At 43.3% G+C, this 18237-nt stretch overlaps 1 protein-coding gene across 10 annotated transcripts in view; it reads left to right on the top strand.

Annotated features, from left to right (window-relative positions):
- HMG20A (high mobility group 20A) overlaps nucleotides 1-18237 on the top strand; it is a 62673-nt gene that overhangs the window by 27850 nt on the left and 16586 nt on the right. For 6 of the 10 annotated variants that reach the window (XM_081207884.1, XM_081207886.1, XM_081207883.1 and 3 more), the window contains exons 2-4: nucleotides 10123-10229; nucleotides 10953-11100; nucleotides 13279-13491. In XM_081207884.1, coding sequence (XP_081064010.1) covers nucleotides 10141-10229; nucleotides 10953-11100; nucleotides 13279-13491 — 450 coding nt within the window. In that variant the 5' untranslated portion in view covers nucleotides 10123-10140. Of the gene's footprint in view, nucleotides 1-8624; nucleotides 8713-10122; nucleotides 10230-10952; nucleotides 11101-13278; nucleotides 13492-18237 lie in introns of those variants that run through there. The other 4 variants (XM_081207888.1, XM_081207880.1, XM_081207885.1 and 1 more) reach the window with 2 other exon arrangements.

Below are 18237 nucleotides of genomic sequence, written 5' to 3'. Positions count from 1 at the left end.
TCAATAGGAGTATAGCATCTAGATCAAGGGAAGTAATAGTGCCACTGTATTCTGCTCTGGTCAGACCTCACCTGGAGTACTGTGTCCAGTTCTGGGCACCACAATTCAAGAAGGACACTGACAAACTGGAACGTGTCCAGAGGAGGGCAACCAAAATGGTCAGAGGCCTGGAAACGATGCCTTATGAGGAACGGCTAAGGGAGCTGGGCATGTTTAGCCTGGAGAAGAGGAGGTTAAGGGGTGATATGATAGCCATGTTCAAATATATAAAAGGATGTCACATAGAGGAGGGAGAAAGGTTGTTTTCTGCTGCTCCAGAGAAGCGGACACGGAGCAATGGATCCAAACTACAAGAAAGAAGATTCCACCTAAACATTAGGAAGAACTTCCTGACAGTAAGAGCTGTTCGACAGTGGAATTTGCTGCCAAGGAGTGTGGTGGAGTCTCCTACTTTGGAGGTCTTTAAGCAGAGGCTTGACAACCATATGTCAGGAGTGCTCTGATGGTGTTTCCTGCTTGGCAGGGGGTTGGACTCGATGGCCCTTGTGGTCTCTTCCAACTCTATGATTCTATGATTCTAACCGTGCACACATGCAGTGCTGGTAACCTGGAAGTGGAGGAAGAGAGCTGGAAAGTCCTTGTGGCTCACGAGGAGACCCTCCCCAGAGCTCAAAGACTTTCCAGGGTGCTCCCCACTTATGCACATTTCACTTATACGCCCCCCCCCAGGGGTCCGGATTATAACCCACATCAGTGCGGAGTTGCCTATATAATTCTCATGAGCATATTGGGTATCATACTGTTGCTGGTTGAATTCCGCAATATAGTCTTAATCTTGAAATAGTTGGACTTAAAAAAAGGAAATATTCTTTAAAAAATATTGATCTGCTGCATCTGGACATGATGCTTAACAGTAGTTTTGTGTGCTGTGAATAAGCCACAGCAAACGTTGCTCTTTCCTCTCCCTTCTCCTCCCACATGGCCAGGAGGTTACTTCAGAAGTTTCCACTTTTGTTTAACTATGGTTTGTTGCTTCATCCAAACTGACAAAAAGGCTACGATTAATTATGGTTTGCATAATTGTTTCAGGTTGACTTTGTTTTAAATACCGGTAAGTCATCAGTTTCATGAAACAGCAAACCATGGTTTAGCAAAAAGCAGAAGTAAAAGCATGTGAACTTCTGTCCACACAAGAGAGGAGAAAGTAGCTCATGAACCTGATGCTTGCCACAGTTCATTGTAATTCATGCAATTTACACTGAACTGGGGTTTGGCATGACGCTCAAACACAGCTGTAGACACCTTTAAGCAATGTGAAAAAAATTAATGGATTTCTGTGTTTGGTCATTTTCAAGTCACAAGGAGTAGAAACATTTTGAATTATGGATGTATGATGAGTATGCAAGTGGGATGCCCCCCCCAAATAATTTTTATTAAAGATTTCCTAGTTTACAAAAGCATGTGCATTGTCTTTTTTCAAGTTGTGTTTTCCACAGATCAGTTTCATTTGTTGTGAGACATTCTACAGATCAGTTTCATTTGTTGCATGCAGTATTAGGCTGGGAAGGAAAGGGGGGTGGGTGGGGTGGTTTAGTTAAAGTGAAAACATAATCAAATCACAATTGAAAATGTAGATGCCCACTGATAACAATATATTAATAATACCAAATACCAAATCCTACCACTGTACTCCTGAGTGAGTATTATGAAGGGGGATGGGGGAAAACATCTCTGTTTGGTGAGAGTAGTGCTGACGGTTTGTGAAAATGGGCCACCGGAAATGCTTTGGAGACCTTGTTTTGAATTGTGAAAAACACTTAAGGCATAGAGCCCAGCCAAATCATTTGGGCATATATTGCACTGGCAGGCAAATTCAGGCTCTTTGAACAAATATCAAAATGGGTTGTAGTGGTTTTGATCAGTGAAATGAAGAAAGGAAGAACACTTGCTTTAGATATTTTTCTGGCCTTAATTAAAATTGCACAGTGCTTCTGTAACATCTTTGAAGGTGATGCATGTATGTCAGATGGTAAGTGGCTGCAGAAATCCTTCTAAAGATTTAAAGCCAAAAGCCCCAAGGAAGAGCAGAATTAAATATGGGAACCTACAAGGATATCACATCTCTGCCTGCAAACAGAAATCTCTCCAGTGATGTGAGGTAGAGCTGCTTGTGTAGAGCTAGAATCATAGAATCATAGAATCCTAGAGTTGGAAGAGACCACAAGGGCCATCGAGTCCAACCCCCTGCCAAGCAGGAAACACCATCAGAGCACTCCTGACATATGGTTGTCAAGCCTCTGCTTAAAGACCTCCAAAGAAGGAGACTCCATCTTTGTGTATCTTTGCAAAGCAAAAAAGATTTTCCTGCCAGACCTTGTTTTTGTGTTAATCCCAGTACATAAAGTCAGTCCTAAATGTGTGGCTTGTCAGCATGATCAGGATCTGTGCGTTTGAAGCCTGGTCCATCCTGTACGTATTGGCTGATTTTTGCTGCAAGTATGAGGTGACTGTACTATGGCTGTCTTGTGTGCCCAGTTTAACATGGCACCACACTTTGTTGGGAACCAAGGGGGCCATTGTGCTGCCTCCCTTCCCCTGTAGGTGGAGTGTCCATAGATTGCGTATTTAAAATGCTGCCTGCGTAGAATGTTAAGATGCCTTGTAATCTTCCATGTACAGAGAGACTTGGAAAGAAGACTTGCTAAATCGTGTGCTCATGGGCAGATAAAGGGATGCTCTGTTTGCACAAGATGTTACACTGGCTTTGGGAAGGCAGGCATGTTGGCTTATGTTGCTGGCAGCTATGGAAGCTGACAGCTAGGCTGGCCTGGCTAGCATATAGCCAAACCGGTTGATAACAATGTCTCCAGATTTTTATGAAATATGTATATCTGAGCTCTGTACCTAGGTACCTTTTTGCCACTGAAAGTAGAGGCACAACTCTCATTTTGATCTCCAGCTGCTGAACTGTTTCCATAAATGGCCATAAATGGTTGCTAGCTAGATGTGCTCCCTAGGAGAGATGCTTTTTGCATGTTTAACCTTAGTACTGTTGTGGATACCAGGAGAAGTAATGAAAACATTTCTCCCCCAATTTTATTTCTCTTTTAAGCACAACCAACTTCCATTTCCCACCAGGCACAGAGCCAGAAAGCTTGTTGTCTTTGAGTTTAATGGTAGAAGGAGCATGCCATTATGACAATGCAAAATAGTCCAAATCTAAAAATAAATAGTTGGGCATTTTAAAGTAGTGATTTAATACAGCCTTGTATTGAAACTCATCCAATAGCCTTGTATTGAAACTCATCCAGTAATCCTAAGTGACCAGGTATTCCATGTAGAGAAGTGAGTGAGCTGGCAAAGGAGGAAGAATTGCCCAATTCCGTCTCTGTCTACTTGGTTTCATTGCTGGCCCATCCCTCAGCTGCCCTTCCCCTACTAGCCTTCTAAGAGGCAAGCATCTTTCATTTCTATGGTGGTCACAGATGTGTGTTAGGAAATCCCTCTTCTGCAGCAAACAGGTAAACACTTCTGGGCTTACTTAAAATCTTGATTTAATACATAAATTTCATACAAAAAAATTGCAAAGTGCCCATTAATTTGTTCTCATGCCAGCGGTTTGTGGGCCAAGCGCTCACACAGCTTCTTTAAAGAATAAATTACCGTATTTTTCGCTCTATAAGACGCACCCGACCATAGGACGCACCTTGTTTTAGAGGGGGAGAACAAGAAAAAAAATTCCCCCCTCTCTGCTCAGCGCCCCTTCAGCAAAGCGGCAGGAGAAACGGAGCCCCTTCCATTTCTCCTCCCCCTTGGCTGAAGGGGCGCTGCACAGCTCTCCCTCTCAGCTGAAGCCAGGAGAGTCTTGCTCTCCCGGCTTCGGCAATAGGAACCCGAAGCCTTTGGAGCACAGTGCGAGGTCCCGCTGCGCTCCAAAGGCTTCAGGCGGCTATTCCTGAAGCCTGGAGAGCGAGAGGCGTCGGTGCGCACCAACCCCTCTCGCACTCCAGGCTTCAGCGAAAGCAACACGTAGCCTCCGGATCATGGAGGGAGCGCTCCCTCTGCGCTTCGGAGGCTTCGCGTTGCTATTGCTGAAGCCAAGGAGCCTGCATTCGCTCCATAGGACGCACACACATTTCCCCTTGATTTTTGGAGGGGAAAAGTGTGTCCTATAGAGCGAAAAATATGGTATCTACATATTTTTCTTATTTTCAAAGGGTGTGCTGAGCTATGCCCCATTTCAAGCTTTTTTCTTTTTTGGTAAATCAAGCATGAGTTTAATTGGTTCTGACTAGACTTGCCACATTTTGGAAATGAGCAGGCAAATTTCCAGTTCTGTACTTTCTAGGCGCTGTATATATGTATGTGCTTCTGCATGGAAGTATATTTCCCATCTTCATACCAGGGCTGCTGCCACTCCATAGTTGGCCAGATTTTGTTCCAGGGGAAAGGAAGGAGAGAACTGGAGAATGTGTTGAGTGGCTGCTAAGCAACGATAATAGGATGCAAAGTGTGAAGTATCAGTATAAAATCGCATCCCATGTTGAACGGTAACCTCTCTGGTGATTTTGTGTGCGTAGGTTTGCCATCTTCTTTTTACAGCCGTAGCTGGGAATACCATTGTAGCCACAACAGAATATGTCTGGCGGGGCTTTATTGTATTTAAAGATTTTTTTGGGGGGAAGATGTTAAGTTACACAGAGCAATTTGAGGGTGGCCGCTACTAATGATTTACAGATTATTATTATTATTATTATTATTATTATTATTATTATTATTATTATTATTATCATCATTTTTAAATTTTTATTTAGTGTCAGCTTTTTGCATTTCTCTCTTCCTTTCGTCATCCTGTTATATGGCTTTACTGTTCTCCACTCAGCTTAATCCATTAGTAATATAGAAGTCTTACTTTAAAAATCTTCCAGTTTTAATATTTCCAGGCTCATGAATTTATATTGCATCTTCAGGTTTTTAAAAATAGGTATGGTGCACATATTTTTTCTGCAAAGCATTTTCTTTTTAGCTGTGGAATAGTAGACATTTATTGCATGGTTTGGGACTTTGTCAGGGCTTGAATTGAGGCCTAAGGCTAGGATTGGTGGCTGCCATCTGTCTCAATCTGCAAAAAGGATCAGAACCAGGTAATCAAACGTTACTGAAACTCTTATGAACAAAAATAGGTCAGTAGCCAAGGACTAGGAATGTTACTAGGAATTCCTAGTGTTACTAGGAATGTAGAGATCACATCCAGGAATCCAAGCAACATTTTGTGGCACTTTGGAAATGGCAGGAAATAATAATAATAATAATAATAATAATAATAATAATAATAATAATAATAATAATAATAATAATAATAATAATAATAATACTGCCCTATACTTGTAGGACAAAGTACAATGTAAAAAGTAGTAAAACATAATAAAAATAATTGAAACACTTAACAATACTAATGTGTACAAACCAATAACATTTCCCAACAAAAGCCCGTAAACGATACCCTGGCCCACAAATAAAGATACAAAATCCAAATTAACTTACAACATTTTAAAACAACCCCCCCACCACCAAATAAAACACCCATCCAAGTTAAAAACTCAGTCCTGTTAAAACCATAATTGTAGCACAAGGGGGTTGGCCCACGCCTTGTTTCACCGCTTCAGTGGTGGCACTGCTGGGGCACCCTGGCTCCAGGGCAGGCAGGCTTGATAGAGCTGCCCCAGCACACCTAGCTGGCACGCTTCCAGTGCTTCCTGCTTGCCCAGGGTCCTGGTCCCTGCCCTACTTGTTCAGCTGCAGGCAGGTCCTGGTCTGGAAGCCCCACAAGTGGCCGCAGGTCCAGCAGGTGGGGGGAGATGGAATTCCCAAAATGGACAACCTTGCTTGTACTCTATCCCAAAGTAAAGAAGATAGAGATGCTTCCTAAAAACAACAACAAACAAACAAACAATGCCCCTGAACCCATTTTCCTGTAATTTGGCCAATTTAATCCAGTATGGAGGTAATAGCCTTTAAATTTCATCCATTTCTGCCAAAAGGAAAACAAAATTCCCAGTAGTGAATTGTGGGTGGCGGAAGGAAGGAATTGGACTTAGACAGACCCTGAACATGAATTGGAGAGCCTACAACAGCACCTGGGACTAAGGCTGGTGTTTCCCAAACCATGACATTGTGGCCTGATTCAAATCTTGTTGTCTACACTTTTGACTGAGTATCTGAAGGAATACCTGAATCATAGAATTGTAGAGTTGGAAGGAACCCCAAGGGCAATCTAGTCCAACCTCTTGCAGTGCAGGAATTCTTTGCCAAACATGGGGCTTGAACCCATGACCCTGAGATTAAGAGTCTCATGCTTTACTGACTTGAGTTCCCACATCAACCTGCAGTGATGTCAGCAAATTTATAGCTCCCTTCTAGGTGCCTCTGCCATCTGACATAAGAGAGAGGGATTTGATGGTGCTCCATTTATGGAACTTACCCCAGAGAGGCCTACTTTTTATCCTTTCCCTGCCAATCAGCTCTATTTTTGTTCTTCCAGCCCTTTTAAAGTTCTGAGCTTTAATTTGTATTTACTGCTTCTTTGTTGTGAACTGTCTTGGGAACAGTGCGCACACATACACTGATGCTGATTTGCTAAATTGTGGTTATGACACTGAGTCCAGAGCTTTGGCTGGCTCATATGCTCCTTTCCATAAGTTGCTTGGTTTTTTTAGCTTCATGTCACAGCAATATCTATTGAAAAGCCAAGAGTCAAATGCTGCATTTTATCAGCTAGTGCTGACTCTGCAGCAGACTCCCTATGAATTCTTTAAATACTTTGAATTATGATATTGTCCATTTGGGGTGGCACATGCTAATATTGATTTAAAAGTTGGGGATCACCAAGTAACCTTTTATTTTAAATCCCCATTTATTAACACTGCGGTTTCTATAAATGTTCAAGTTTCTATTTGCACCTGCGGCTTCCTGCTGTACCAGAGGTTGGAAGGGCAAAGGTGCTACTTCCTTTTGGAATCCAGCTCAATATTTTTCTCATCCTGACAAAAGTATACAGGAAGGAAGGGAGGATCTGGCTGGGACTAACCCATTAACAAGACTTTCCAACCAGAAGAATATGCATAAATGTCCTACCAAAGCATAAATGCATAAATATATCCTACCTATGTATGAGTTTCTGTGAGCCATCTTACAGTTTTGGAACTCTTTAGTCTACCTGGCAGTGATGGAAAAAAGGATTATTGTCAGCACAGCTATGGGATTTGGAGGTCCCAAGGCTAGCCGATCAGCCCCTGACACAGCATCCTGTGCACGTTTTTATCCATTTCAGTTCCAGTGGGAACTTGCTTCCTCCTCTCCCTTCTTGCCTTTTGGGATAGTTTAATAACCTCTGCATGCTCACAAATATTTGACCTCTACTTCTGAGACTTGACTCTCAGTACCCAGCCATATGGACTGAATAAAACAAAGCTTTAAAGCAAGAAAGAAGTTTGTGTTCTTCTAGCTTCCTGTGTTTATATGGTCTGTTTTGGGTGGTGTTAAAGCTGATGTCCAGCTGCTTCCTCTACAAGACTGAAAGCCAGGTTGGAACTTTGACACTGACTGAGCCCCAGATGTAAAACAAAAGAGGTGTGCCATTGTGGAACACAAGGTGCAGAATACCAAGCCATTGTGCCATGTTCAGCTAAACTGTATTTGTGTGAGATAAATAAATATCTTCCTATTGTGAAGGATAGCATTTTAAAGATGTGTTTTGACTTCATTGAAGCCTCTTCTACAAAAGTCTACTTTATGGTTCCTTTGCATAGGAGAGTATAAAGCTTTGCTCCTCAGAACAATGAAGATCTTCCCCCATAGATGGGCAAATTGGATTGTACGAAAACAAGCCCAAACTCTTCATGTTACACAAATCCAAGTTTCAATTTTTAGTGTAATGATCCATGTTTCAACCAAAATATTAATAAATTGTGTAAGTTGAGGAATTGCATTTAAGAGCTTAGGTTCTTCTCCTGTATTTGACAATGTCTGCAATGAATACAGGCTTTGCTCCTATGTCTAATGGCAGTGTGGTGCACAGTTGGGATGGGAAACCTGTGGCCCTCCAACTCCTGTCAGCCCCAGCCAGCATGGCCAGTGGTCAGGGATAATGGGAGTTGTAGTCCAATAGATTCCTTATCCTTGAAAAGCATGACAACACCCCTGGTAGTGTCCACCATTTTTGCTCTCAAACTATGAATCACACCTACAGATAGCTTTATAAGTGTTTGTGTTGCCTCCCTTAGGAAACAAGTTGCTTCCTTACATCCATTGCAAATTATGTCCTTGGTTAGTAGAACTGACACCCCTTACATCACTCTTCTCTAAAATGCAAATGGCTAGTATAGCATCTCTCCCTGGAGGCAGCAAGATTGATGTGGATCATCTGTTCCACCTAGACCCTCCATTGATCTGCTCGTCTGGGCATTAATGGAAGGAATATTTCAAAGAATACCTTGGTTGTGCATCCAAAGAGATGCATTCATCATAAACTATAGCCTAAGCTGTCTGTCTCTTACATACATATATGTGTAATAATATAGCAAAATTTGAACAGTTTGAAAGCAACAAAGTGCATTTTCTTGCAGCATAGAAATAGATCTTCAAAGCCAGCATGGAGGGCAGATACATCAGACTGTGCTTGCAAGGCGCCCCCTTCATCTCTCTCAGGCTTGGGTGGGTGTCATTGCCCTTAGATTGTGCCTGAAATGAACAGAGCAGAAGGCTATCTGTAAATGTCATTGGGGCACTCATATTCTGCCTAACACTTCTTCACAGACTGCAATTGCTGTAGATACATTTTTTCTTTAAAAGAATTGCTATAAAATAGGTGTGAATTGTTTTATTAGCCATTTCCTCTTTTCTTTTTTTGCTGTCATTTTATATCCTCAAAATGTTTCCAAGTAGCCGGAAGGTCCAACTCTGAGTGTGGCTTGAGTGCCAGCAGAGATGGCAGTGGCTCTAAGCTGATGCAGAATTTAAAGGGGGAGGTTTATCTGACTGTAAAGTAGAAGCAGGATTCAGATTTGTATTTACAAGCTTGTTGCTCTATTGAGTTTGGTGGATGAGGGATAAAATAAATGACTTTTGAATTGGAAATGTATTTCATTTCTAGCAGGGGCAGGGACTTGTTAAGTTGCATGGTCATTAGGTAAAGGTAAAGGACCCCTGGACAGTTAAGTCCAGTCAAAGGTGACTGCGGGTTGTGGTGCACATCTCGCTTTCAGGCCGAGGAAGTCGGCATTTGTCCACAGACAGCTTTCCATGTCATGTGGCCAGCAGGACTAAACCGCTACTGGTGCAACGGAATACCATGATGAAAACCAGAGTGCATGAGCTTTTGAACTCACCCCGTCTCGGGGATTCAAATGGCAGATCTTCCGATTGGCAAGCCCAAGAGGCTCAGTGATTTCGACCACAGCATGGCAATTATGCTGCACAGTCACACACTGATCTAGTTTCCTGTGCTTTCTAACATCTGTACAAAGTTCTTAGGAGCTCTCAACTGGAGGCTCAGGGTGAGGTTCCATCACTACAAAGATGACACTGCAGCTCTGTTTCTCCTTGCCACCTGCATCAGGGGATGCTGTGCAGGTGTTGGATCGGGATCTTGAGGTAGTGAGAGTCGAGTGACTGCCAGTAAACTGAAACTGAATCTTGAGAAGATGAAAGTTTTGAGGCTTGGTGGTTCCCAAATCTGGGAAATAGGAAGGTGACTTGCTGAAGATAGGGTCGCACACTCCTTAAAGGACCATGTGCATAGAATTCTCCCATGCTCTGTCACTTGAGGTCCAAGTGGCCTCAGTAAAACAGAGGGCCTCTTTCCAGTTATGGATGAACCATCAGCTACTGCCATTCCTGGATGGGGATAACTTGGCCTCAGTTATCCATGATCTAGTAATATCCCACTTGGGAGATTGGATTGAATTGGGGTTCTGCAGCTTAACAATTGTCCTTAGAAGCAAATGTTGCTCAAGTTGCTAGACAGTACTTGGGAAGAAACATTTAAGATTACACTGCAAGTCTGCTTGCCAGATGACAAACTGGTATATTAAAGTAATAGTAATGTGAAATATTCTTCTACAGTTTTCTGTTGCAACAGTAATGGAGAACCCAATGACCACTTCATCTCCCTCGTCACATTTTCCAGAAGATGATGGCTCAAAGGAGAGTAATGACGTTGTTCCATCAGGGTAAGCAACTGCTCCTCTAGTTTTGGCTCATGCATACATAGTCCACTATAGGACCTACAATGGTGATTTGCTGAATATTTTTCCTTTGCTTTGGTTTAAAACACCCACTTCTAAACTCTGTCTTCAGTGACTTATTGATACTTGTTTAGAAAAACACTTAGCATTTCTCTTTGTATGTTGGAGAGGTGGTTTTCATGTGGTGCTTATTCATACCTGAAATAAACTGCCCCCAAAGGGGTGGTGTTGATCAGCTGAGGTAGATTTCCTTAGTATTGTTGATGAGATAAACCTGCATAGTTTTTAAGACAATAGAGTATATGAGCCATGGCCACTGGCCGCTTCCTAAGGGGATGTTTGGCTTTGACAGTGCCCTTTTTGGTAGTTTTTTGGTAGAAGCCCTCTTATAAACACTCCAAGGAATGGGATAGAGCTAGTGGTTAAAGCTCAGTCTTTCATCCCAAGCTCCAGCTTGATGACTGTTTAGTCTTCCTTGGGCTTTAGAACATCATTCTGTTGGAATACTTGATAACTGGGATAGACTGTAAGAGAAATTGTTCTGGCAGGTGCAACATGCCGTGTTCTGACTGTCATTCTTTGGCACTTGTTTCTTTCCAACTACTTTTGATATTTGCAATATCACACAATATCCCAGGGAGTAAAATAGGAAGTACCTTTTCCTAACAATTGTCGGACTATATTGCATAATTACCTATTTTTCCCCAGGCTAAATCATTCAGAAGGATCATGCACTGGCAGTGCCTCCCAGTCCGCCAACAATCCAGATTTTGCAGAGGACTTGCTACACAGTCAACTGTTGCGAAATGAGTCATCTAATAAAGCTGAAAATAGCGAGCCAAGGCCTGAGGAGGAGGTAAGCAGAAATTAGAATAAGTCGTCTTCCTCCACCTAAATTCTCTATCCATTCATATCTTCAAAAAATAAAACAAGAGAGTTGATTATTTGGAATTTGATTAGCATTCCTCTCCCCTGTAAATGGATAACACCTGCAGTGAAACAGGTTATGCTGTCATTCCTCATCCTTCCTTGAATGAGTGGCTGACAGTATAGAACTACAGCAATCCTAGGAAGCTGGCATAAGTTACACCAGCTAAAGTAAAGCTCAGGAAGCCCGGGGGCGGGGGGGGGGAGAGCAAACACAGCTGAGGTGGTCCTAGCCTGGTGGGGTGGAAATAAGCCACTGAAATACAGAGAGCCCCCCCCCCCCCCCCGTCAACAAGGCGATGGGAGCTGCACCCACCTATTGACATGCAGGGGATAGTTCCCAGGTGCCCTCATCAGGTATGTACAAACTGTGAGGTCACACAGAGATAACCCATGAGAAGCTGCTCAAATATCAGCTGGTAATTGCCAACATCATTTTTTTCTGAACTTGCTAAATTCTTTGCTACAGCATTTGCTTTGTGGCAAGGAGTTGCCACAACTTTCCTCAAACTAAGTGCAGTCACTGACACTGGGGATATTGTGGCATCCTCCCCATTTTAGGCATAATTTGTGGATCCAGAGGCTTTAGGTGCAGAAGGCACTTTTCTTTTAGTCCCTCCTCCCCTACTTCCCACAAAGCATTTTTACTCCTCTCCTGTAATGTCTTGCCCCATTCTCTTTTTACAGCCAACATGTACTTTACCCCACCCCCCTGCCAACCCCCACTCCAGTTTCTTTCATCCTTCCTTCCTGGTCCTTTTACATTTTCTTCTTCTCTTATTATAAGAGATTTCTTTTTATTCTCTGTTTGTTTCTTTAATAATAATAATAAAAATAATAAATATTAAACTTTTATCTCAGTTTCTAATTACCTTCAACACCTCCTGTGCCCCTTACCCTCAGAGGCGGGAGACATTCCCCCCACCCCCATTTCTGTATCCTGGCCTCCTCTACTCAAGGAGTTCCTGGTGCAGACGCTTGCCCATCCAAAAGGCTTTGGCACGGCTAGTGGGTGGGGCACAGGGGCCCACCTGAAAGTGGCTCAAGACCCATGGGCACATCCCAGCCTACTGTTTGAGAAATATTTCTGTGGATTCCCAAACAGTTTTAAATTTATTAAAATTGCAGATGATTTTCTGGCAGCTTTGTCTATCTTTAAAACCTTAGTACATTTTGTACGTACTTTAAGTGTGGCTCATCCCCAAATCTTCTGTTTTAACTCTTCCTAACTTTTCATCGGGCCTTTCAAACCATATCAGTCTTGGTTTATTTATTTTGACATTTTTTAGTCTTTAAGGTGCCACAAGTTTTTTTTCTTTTGGCTGCAGGAGACCAACATGGCTACCATGCAGGAAATTTTTGAAAACATTTTTTTGGGTTGCGTGTTTTAATCCACAATAAAATTATCTACAATTCTTAAGAATTTCTGATTTTGGCTTTACCAGTGAAAGCCGATTCTGCCCAAATTTAACCCTTACACTCTTATCTGATTCTCACCATGCCCCCTTCTCCATTACTTAACAACTTTGGTTGCTGAACACAGCTTATTTTCTGATGTGTCTGATCATGCCTGCTGGGCAGAACCATAATTTGACTGTTGAAAAAGAGTACAGTGGTACCTCGGGTTAAGTACTTAATTCATTCTGGAGGTCCATTCTTAACCTGAAACTGTTCTTAACCTGAAGCACCACTTTAGCTAATGGGGCCTCCCGCTGCCGCCGCGCGATTTCTGTTTTCATCCTGAAGCAAAGTTCTTAACGTGAGGTACTATTTCTGGATTAGCAGAGTCTGTAACCTGAAGCGCATGTAACCTGAAGCGTATGTAACCCTAGGTACCACTGTACCAGGGATGTTTACTGAAGCTGTGTGTGGATGATAAAAGCATTTGAGATGCTAATGTAGGTTTAAACCTGGAGCAGGGATCCATGGCCCTCCAGATGCTGCTGGACTCCCAAATTCTAACACCCCTGACCACTGGCTCTGCTGCCTGGGGCCTGTGGGTGATGGGAGTCTGACAACATCTCAGAGGCCACCTGTTGTTGTTCTTCCCTCCAGCTTTAAAGGAACTGATGTCTCACACTGAACTTTCCTCTCCCTGTCTTTGTAGCAAAGAACTAAGAGAGGAGGCTGGTCCAAAGGGCGAAAGAGGAAGAAACCCTTAAGGGATAGCAATGCTCCTAAATCTCCCCTAACAGGTTACGTGCGGTTCATGAATGAGCGGAGGGAGCAACTTCGAGCGAAGAGGCCAGAAGTTCCATTCCCAGAAATCACCAGGATGCTGGGCAATGAGTGGAGCAAACTCCCTCCTGAAGAGAAACGGGTACTATTACATTACTTTCCTTTATTCTGGAATTTGGTGCTTTATTTCAGAGATTTCCCAGGTGATAACAGAAAGTCTATTCAGGTAACTAAAGAGGGATTCTAGAAAATTACATGCTCATTTTAGATAGGTAGGGCCTACATTTTCTCTGCAATGTAACATAGCCCTGTGAGTCTTCAGGAGAGAATCACAAAGTATGTCAGGACAAGAGTTTGCCTTTGCCCGTAATGGGAATGGGGAAATGGCAAGCCGGATTGCGAAGAGGTAGAATTGCTTCATGCTGTACATTCATCAGCACAGCTGGTGTCTTGGAAAAGACAGGATGCATATTGAAAATGGGGGTGCTGTTGACGATTTATCCTTCCACTTAGAAGGGCTGCTTGTGATGCAGAGAAAGCTAAACTCACTAGGGTTTTGGGTAGGAAGATTTGCTTCATTAGTCTATTTTTAATCAAAAGATCCATCCCAGAATGGGGATTGTGAAGAGGGGGCTGTTGGTTTGCTTGCTTGCTTATTTCCTTTGTATCCCATGGGCCCGGAGTGGCTTACAGCAGTTTTTCTAACAGTGCAATCCTACACATGCTGCCTACTCAGAAGCAAATACCACTGAAGAGCAATGGGGTTCTTTCCTGGGTAAGTGGGTGTAGGATTGAAGCATTAGTGATAATAGTTTTGTGCCCAAGGGACTTGCAATCTGCAGAAATGGAATGGTTTGGGGAATAGGAGGCCGGATAAAGAATGCCATTGTAAGCATATACCACATCATTAATAACCTGTCCACAAAAACATCCAAAAAATGGTGCTTCTTGCATGTGTTCCAAGAGGTGCTGCAGTGTGAGCTGAGTGTGGAGCCAGCTCTGTCCCAGGTAAAGCAGTGATAGGGTGTCTACCCAGGAGGTAGCTGGATCTTCATTCCCACCATGCCTCATCCTGTTCTCCCCCTTGGTGTTTGCCCGTCTTGGCCACAGCCTGTAAATGCTTAGAATTGACATCAGCTGTGGCCACACATTTTCTCTGCATCAAGCAAGAGAACCTAGGGAACCAGCAGCAGAAAGTGGGGCACCCCAGGCCTGGTTGGGGAGAAGCTGGGATATAGTCTGTCATCAGAGATCTTGTGACCTGGACCCTTGAGAATTGCTCCTGTGCCCAGTTGTGGAGGACTTGCAGCAAGGTGGGGAGGGAGATTTTGGCTGCAGTTACGAGCACGCTTATGTTAGGAGTAAGCCCTATTGAAAAGAGTGGAATTTGTTTTTAAGCAAATATGCCTAGGATTTCTCTTTTGGAAGAGGGTAAGTCTGAAGGAGTAAAGAGGAAGAATAGCAAAGAGCTGACTGAGATAAACCCCTGCTCCCTACATAGTTAATATAAGAGCAGCCGTGCTGGAGCAGACCAAAGCCACAATTCTGCTTCAGTGGCCACTCACATGCCCATGGAAAGCTCACAAGTGTGGCATTTATGTCATAGGATCACAAATTGAAGAGTTAAAAGGGACCCTGAGGGTCATTTAAGCCAACCCCCAGCTATGCAGAAATTTATTTTGTTTCATAAAATTTATACACCACCCAATTATTAAAAAGAATCTTAGAGTGGTTTACATGACTGGAAGAGCCACCTGTCGTCATTCCCCAGCAACCAGTATTCTTAGGCATAGAATCATAGAATCATAGAGTTGGAAGAGACCACAAGGGCCATCGAGTCCAACCCCCTGCCAAGCAGGAAACACCATCAGAGCACTCCTGACATATGGTTGTCAAGCCTCTGCTTAAAGACCTCCAAAGAAGGAGACTCCACCACACTCCTTGGCAGCAAATTCCACTGTCGAACAGCTCTTACTGTCAGGAAGTTCTTCCTAATGTTTAGGTGGAATCTTCTTTCTTGTAGTTTGGCTCCATTGCTCCGTGTCCGCTTCTCTGGAGCAGCAGAAAACAACCTTTCTCCCTCCTCTATATGACATCCTTTTATATATTTGAACATGGCTATCATATCCCCCCTTAACCTCCTCTTCTCCAGGCTAAACATGCCCAGCTCCCTTAGCCGTTCCTCATAAGGCATCGTTTCCAGGCCTTTGACCATTTTGGTTGCCCTCCTCTGGACACGTTCCAGTTTGTCAGTGTCCTTCTTGAACTGTGGTGCCCAGAACTGGGCACAGTACTCCAGGTGAGGTCTGACCAGAGCAGAATACAGTGGCACTATTACTTCCCTTGATTTAGATGCTATACTCCTATTGATGAGGCCCAGAATTGCATTGGCTTTTTTAGCTGCCGCGTCACACTGTTGGCTCATGTCAAGTTTGTGGTCAACCAAGACTCCTAGATCCTTTTCACATGTACTGCTCTCAAGTCAGGTGTCACCCATCTTGTATTTGTGCCTCTCATTTTTTTTGCCCAAGTGCAATGCTTTACATTTCTCCCTGTTAAAGTTCATCTTGTTTGTTTTGGCCCAGTTCTCTAATCTGTCAAGGTCGTTTTGAAGTGTGATCCTGTCCTCTGGGGTGTTAGCCACCCCACCCCACCCAGTTTGGTGTCATCTGCAAATTTGATCAGGATGCCCTTGAGTCCATCATCCAAGTCGTTGATAAAGATGTTGAATAAGACAGAACCCTGTGGCACCCCACTAGTCACTCTTCTCCAGGATGAAGAGGAACCATTGATGAGCACCCTTTGGGTTCGGTCAGTCAGCCAGTTACAAATCCACTGAGTGGTAGCATAGTCAAGACCGCATTTTACCAGCTTCTTTACAAGAATATCATGGGGCACCTTGTCGAATGCCTTGCTGAAATCAAGGTAGGCTACATCCACTGCGTTGCCTTCATCTACCAGGCTTGTAATTCTGTCAAAAAACGAGATCAGGTTAGTCTGACATGACTTATTTTTCAGAAACCCATGCTGACTATTGGTGATCACAGCATTCCTTTCTAGGTGCTCACAAACTGTTTGCTTAATGATCTGCTCCAGAATCTTCCCTGGTATTGATGTCAGACTGACTGGGCGGTAATTATTTGGGTCCTCTCTTTCCCCCTTTTTGAAAATAGGGACAACATTTGCCCTCCTCCAGTCTGCCGGGACTTCGCCTGTTCTCCAGGAATTCTCAAAGATGACTGCCAGTGGTTCTGAGATCAGCTCTGCCAGTTCTTTTAATACTCTTGGATGCAGTTCATCTGGCCCTGGAGACTTGAATACATCTAAACTAGCCAAGTATTCTTGTACTATCTCCTTAGTTATTCTGGGCTGTGTTTCCTCTGCTGAATCATTTGTTCCAAATTCTTCAGGTCGGGCATTGTTTTCTTTATCGGAGAAGACTGAGGCAAAGAAGGCATTGAGGAGTTCAGCCCTTTTTGTGTCCCCTGTTTGCATTTCACCATCTTCTCCTCTGAGTGACCCCACTGTTTCTTTGTTCTTCCTTTTGCTATGAACATACCCATAAAAGCCTTTTTTGTCACTTTTAACCTCTCTAGCAAGCCTGAGTTCATTCTGTGCTTTAGCTTTTCTGACTTTGTGTCTACACGTGCTGGCTATTTGTTTGAATTCCTCTTTGGTGGTTTCCCCCCTTTTCCATTTTTTGTACACATCCTTTTTTAATCAGCAAGCCTGAGTTCATTCTGTGCTTTAGTTTTTCTGACTTTGAGTCCTAGTATGCTTGGCTGCTCCTTTCCGCTGTATAGTAAACTTCAGAAGAGCATGATCACTCGCGCCTAATGATCCTTCCACTTCTACCCCACTAATCAGGTTATCAACATTGATTAGGACCAGATCTAAAATGGCTGTTCTTCTTGTTGCTTCTCCCACTTTCTGGACAATGAAGTTGTCTGCAAGGCCAGTGAGGAATCTGTTTGACCTTATGCTCTTGGCTGAGTTTGACATCCAACAAATATCCGGGTAATTGAAGTCCCCCATTACTACAATCTCCCTTCCTTTTGCATGCTTGGCCATATGTTCCAGGAAGGCATCATCTATGTCCTCCGTTTGGCTTGGGGATCTATAGTAAACTCCCACAATGAGGTCTCTGTTATTCTTCTCTCCCTTAATTTTGACCCAAATGCTCTCACTTTGGCTTTGAGATTCTAAATCTTGGATCTCCCTGACATATATCGCCTTGGACATCCCTGACATATAACGCCACTCCTCCTCCTTTCTTGTCTGGTCTGTTTCTCTGAAATAGATTGTATCCCTCCATGATTACATTCCAATCGTGGGACTTATCCCACCAGGTTTCAGTGATGCCTATTATGTCATATTTAGTTTGCTGTACCAAGAGCTCAAGCTCATCTTGTTTATTTCCCATGCTTTGCGCATTAGTGTACAGACATTGAAGTCCATTAATCATTCCCCCGTGTCTCTTATTTAAGGATTTTTTCCTCCCACCACTAGGTCTGCGTGCTGTTTGCTCCATTTGGTCTATGACATTTGGATGATCATCTTCATCAATTGATAGACTCCTACCTTCAGGAGCACTGTCTCCCTCCCCCACATTGGTCAGTTTAAAGCCCTCCTGATGAGGTTTCTGAGATTTTTGGCAAAAACATTCCTCCCAACCGTTGTGAGGTGCAGCCCATCGCTTGCCAGAAGTCCATCTTCAAGAAACTGCAGTCCATGATCTAAGAATCCAAACCGTTCCTGTTTACACCATTTGCGAAGCCAGCTGTTCACTTCCACTATTTTTCCCTCTCTCCCTGGGCCACGTCGTTCAACTGGGAGGACAGATGAGATGACAATTTGTGCATTTAATTGCTTCAATTTCCTGCCGAGA

Source organism: Podarcis bocagei (assembly GCF_964188305.1).
Source record: "Podarcis bocagei genome assembly, chromosome: 9".
NCBI lineage: Eukaryota > Metazoa > Chordata > Lepidosauria > Squamata > Lacertidae > Podarcis > Podarcis bocagei.
The sequence above is the reverse complement of the archived record's forward strand: the minus strand, read 5'-3'. Positions and strand labels throughout refer to the sequence as shown.